Consider the following 5,000-nt stretch of genomic DNA (forward strand, 5'->3'; position numbering starts at 1 on the left):
AGCAGAGCCCAAAGTGGCTATTTGTACCAACACATTTCCTGAGTTACTGTATATGAAAAAGGCCTCCTATCCATTAGTCTGAGCTAAGGGTTCCGTTTCGTTATCTGCAACATTGTGAGAGCGTTGGTTTGTTCCACTACCTGGCTGACACTGTTTCTCAGATGGTCACACACCCAGCAGAGGGTCTTGTGAATATAGCCCAGCGATTAAACGCACCAAGAGGCGAAGCCAACTGCCTGTCCAGCTGTTTGAACTTTAGCATAAACAGATCCACACAAGAGGGCTGGTTTCCCCTGGCTAGGCCCAAAGAGCCCTGTCTCTGGAGGAATGTGTGAGGAGCAGCACTGGGTCTCAGACGGACGGTAAGCCAGCGCTGGTTAAATAGGACACAGAACACATGTTGGATTATTTGGAGCCAGCCAATTGGGTTGCGTGAATAACCCAACATGTTGGGTTGATGGAAATACCCAAACATGGGTTAATTTAACCATCAGTTGGGTATTTTTGGTAGCTTAGTTAAGTGGGCGGCAGGTAGCCTTGTGGTTCGAGTGCTGGGCCAGTAACCGTAAAGGTTACTAGATCGAATCGCCCGAGCTGACAAGGTGAAAATCTGACATTCTGCCCCTGAACAAGGCATTTAACCCACTGTTCCTAGGCTGTCATTGTAAATAAGAATTTGTTCTTAACTGACTTGCCTAGTTAAACAAAGGTAAAATAAAACAATTTTATTCTCATGCTGGGTTCAGTGGGTTGACCTAGCAGCTGGGTCTTTTTCAACGATTATTTTCAGGAGGCGTGGCTTTAATTAAGAAAGATCTTATTGGCCACCTGTGACATTACTAAGATTCTATATTACATATTATTATAATTATTGTATCCCAACAATTGAATTTACATGGGCTTTTAGGGAAGTCATTTTTAGCCACCAATGAGAGTAAATGCCATTCCTGTTCATCTGGTCTGTTGCATAGTTATCACTTAAGGTCAAACACTGACATTTCTGTAGCTTCAATGACAATTGCAGAAGTGTATGACTGTCTAATAGTCACACCCCAACTTAACTACGCCACCAGTCTTCTGATCTGATGCGCTGGTTCATATCTCAACAACCCAGCAGTTTTTAAAGAAAACAACCCAACACCTGCAAACCACCAGTTGGGTCAACCAAACAACCCAGCGGTTGGGTCAATCAAACAACCCACCGGTTGGGTCACCCAAACAACCCAGCGGTTGGGTCAACCAAACAACCCACCGGTTGGGTCAACCAAACAACCCAGCGGTTGGGTCAACCAAACAACCCACCGGTTGGGTCAACCAAACAACCCAGCGGTTGGGTCAACCAAACAACCCACCGGTTGGGTCACCCAAACAACCCGCCGGTTGGGTCAACCAAACAACCCAAACAACCCACCGGTTGGGTCAACCAAACAACCCACCGGTTGGGTCAACCAAACAACCCAGCTGTTGGGTCAACCAAACAACCCACCAGTTGGGTCAACCAAACAACCCAAACAACCCACCGGTTGGGTCAACCAAACAACCCACCGGTTGGGTCAACCAAACAACCCAAACAACCCACCGGTTGGGTCAACCAAACAACCCAGCGGTTGGGTCAACCAAACAACCCACCGGTTGGGTCAACCAAACAACCCAGCGGTTGGGTCAACCAAACAACCCACCGGTTGGGTCAACCAAACAACCCAAACAACCCACCGGTTGGGTCAACCAAACAACCCAGCAGTTGGGTCAACCAAACAACCCAGCGGTTGGGTCAACCAAACAACCCACCGGTTGGGTCAACCAAACAACCCAGCGGTTGGGTCAACCAAACAACCCAGCGGTTGGGTCAACCAAACAACCCACCGGTTGGGTCAACCAAACAACCCAGCGGTTGGGTCAACCAAACAACCCACCGGTTGGGTCAACCAAACAACCCAGCGGTTGGGTCAACCAAACAACCCAGCGGTTGGGTCAACCAAACAACCCACCGGTTGGGTCAACCAAACAACCCCAGCGGTTGGGTCAACCAAACAACCCACCGGTTGGGTCACCCAAACAACCCAGCGGTTGGGTCAACCAAACAACCCACCGGTTGGGTCACCCAAACAACCCACCGGTTGGGTCAACCAAACAACCCAGCGGTTGGGTCAACCAAACAACCCAGCGGTTGGGTCAACCAAACAACCCAGCGGTTGGGTCACCCAAACAACCCAGCGGTTGGGTCAACCAAACAACCCAGCGGTTGGGTCAACCAAACAACCCAGCGGTTGGGTCAACCAAACAACCCAGCATTTTTTAGAGTGTAACAAGCAACAACTTGCCAGAGTAGCTGGAAGGGAAAGCTGTCACTTTTAGTGATCAGGGGAGGGAGGGAGGGAGGGAGGGAGGGGGGAGGGAGGGAGGGAGGGAGGGTTGAAGTTAAAGACAGTTTGCATCCCTCATAACTTATACCCAGTTTGTCATGGTGATTTGGGCCTAATGTTTAGAATGCATGCAGTCTTATGAGAGATTGGGTCATATGTTGTGACACAAAGCGGTTATTCATATGGCTTCTCTTTGCATTCACACATGTGGTGACATCTGTGTGTTGTGGAAACAAGCCTAAGCGGGGACCAATGTTATCATAACAGTGCTATTACACAGTAATTACGCAGTGTAGTATGAACACATTGTGATGAGCTCTATTTTACACAGTTCAGGTAGTGTTAGCTTTCTTTACGGGGTAATGTTTAGGACAGGCTGGTGGACAAGTCAGTCCCTGAAAACCAACATTATACAGCCGTTGATAATGAATTGTGCTCCGTCCCCACTAAATGAAATAGATTTAATATGTATGTACATGTACTTGTCCCTACAATGACCACCTTCCATCTCGACGCCTAGTTGAAAGCAATGGCTGCCCCCCGGTCCACCACATCTAAAGCCCAGGCAGCAGTGGCTTTCAGCCCCAGCTCCTCCTCATCCCCCTGGCTGCCTCTACAAAGCTGGAACACCTACATGTTTAAAGGGATACTTCTGGATTTTGTAGTTTGAAGGATGTTGCTAACTAGCGCTAGCGCAATTACTGGTATCTGCTACTTCCAGTCATTGCGCTAATGCTAGTTAGCATTGGCTCGTAAAACTACCTCTAACTTCCTTCATACTGGACACAAAGATATACAAATGGTATCCACAAGTTAATCTGACTCTAGGGAAGTAGATAAAGGGCATCATTGCCAAAATCCTGAGGTATCCCTTTAACTCAGGGCACTACACTAGGAAATTAAGGCTAGCATGTTATTAAACCTCTTTTTTTCCTTTATTATGTTTTGCACCTGCATGCACATGCACACCCAGGATAATAGGGCTTTTGTTGTGCGGGGGGCCCAAGAGGTAGGCCCAGGAGGGGGCAGGCCCCAGGGGCCCCGAGAGGTATTCCCAGGAGGGGACAGGCCCCAAGGGCCCGAGAGGTAGGCTCAGAAGGGGGCCAGGGGGTTGAGGGGGGTAGAATGTACTTACACTAGTGATAGGGAGTTCGACTCTTTTTACTGATTAATCTCTTTTCAACTCCTTCAGTTAAAAAAATAAAAAAATCATTCAATAATTTTGTTCATTTGATCCAGTAATGCCTAGAGCGTGCAGGACCCCCTTACCAGCAAACAATGAACTAAAAACTTGAAAGACTCATGAGTCTAAAAGCCTCTCATTTATCATAGGGCTCTTTTTGAAGCTGTCATTTGTGACTGAGACTTACAAAAGTGTGCTTCAAACAATGTACATTTGTGATGGCTAGGGATACAAATAAGATGATTTATTGATACCTTAAAACGAGGTCTAGTTGTGGCCGCAACTGGACTAGATTGTGAACAACTCTTGACTGTCGCGAGGGAGATAAGCACATACTGTACTGTTCGCGAACTGCAGCAGCCCCCCAAACGATTCGTTCTCGAGTTTGTTGAGCAGAGGCAGGCTGTGTAGGCTGTATCTTGGTTCTACAAAGCTGTGTCAATCGATAACATTCAACAATCAATGAATTACATTCATTCTTGCACCATGAGATCAATTATCAGTTCTACGTGTCTTTTTGCCTTCTCTATGCTGCCCGCAACATGATCTATGGTGGTGGTTGGTGGTCGGAGCACGTCTCTGGAGCCGCTGAGCTGGGGGAGTGCGTAATAATCCTGCTGAAGGTTTCATTTCGGCCAGCCAGCAGGTCAAAACGAACGACTAAAATGAACGAGTCACTTGGTAAAATGAATCATGACTCTCGAAGTCAGCTAAAAAGAGTTGCTCAAAAAGAAGGAATCGTTCGCGAACTGCACACCACTAACTTACACATGGCCCAGCTCGTGAGCGATGGTGAATGAAGCGCTGAGTCCGTTCTCTTCGCTGATGGAGCAGCTCCGGTAGGGGTCACACATGGTCCCCAGCTCCGCCAGCCCTGGAAGGTCACCAATACACAGCGGCTTGAATGGGCGGAGGAAAAAAAGCCTTCCACCGCTACAGGCGATTAAGCCGTCAAACTTCTGTTTCATAAGAGAGACCAGTACTACCCTCCATCCTCCCTCTCACTACACCGTTCCAATCAGTCACTATATGAGCTCCTGAAATAAACTCATTATTGTATATTAGCTGAAACATTGAAACAGTGGTGGAACGTTAACCCGGAGTCACTGAAGGTGACATGGGCTCAGTTGAATCTGAATGTGAAGCCGTTTGTTTACCCAATGTGTCACACTTGTCTTTCGCTCGGCAGATGTCTTCCCTGTGAGAAGACACAAGCACAAGCAAGGGACACCATTATTCATCATCTCCATGCAGTTGTGTGTGTGTTAGGGTAGTGAGACAGTACAGTTCAAAGGTGAAATAGCAGTAAGCACCTTGTTATGAGGAGTGCAGTGTCGTGGTGGGAAGGGTGACTGTCGTCCTGGACATTTTGGGTCTGTTGCCAGACACAGAAGTTGTGGAGGGTAGTAGCAGCATTGAAATTGATCGAGGGCCCATCCTGTGAGAGATGACAT

General features: G+C 47.8%; 1 protein-coding gene across 1 annotated transcript in view; it reads right to left on the reverse strand.

The window, feature by feature from the left end:
- The window catches only part of LOC115134406 (A disintegrin and metalloproteinase with thrombospondin motifs 20-like), a 139,354-nt gene that overhangs the window by 96,167 nt on the left and 38,187 nt on the right, over window positions 1-5,000 (reverse strand). Inside the window, exons 6-8 of the mRNA XM_029668339.2 lie at window positions 4,860-4,984; window positions 4,704-4,744; window positions 4,315-4,420 (exon numbers count right to left, since the gene is read on the reverse strand). Of these exons, the coding sequence (XP_029524199.2) occupies window positions 4,315-4,420; window positions 4,704-4,744; window positions 4,860-4,984 (272 nt within the window). The remainder of the gene's footprint in view (window positions 1-4,314; window positions 4,421-4,703; window positions 4,745-4,859; window positions 4,985-5,000) is intronic.

The sequence above is a fragment of the Oncorhynchus nerka genome, linkage group LG9a, assembly GCF_034236695.1.
Source record: "Oncorhynchus nerka isolate Pitt River linkage group LG9a, Oner_Uvic_2.0, whole genome shotgun sequence".
Classification (NCBI taxonomy): domain Eukaryota; kingdom Metazoa; phylum Chordata; class Actinopteri; order Salmoniformes; family Salmonidae; genus Oncorhynchus; species Oncorhynchus nerka.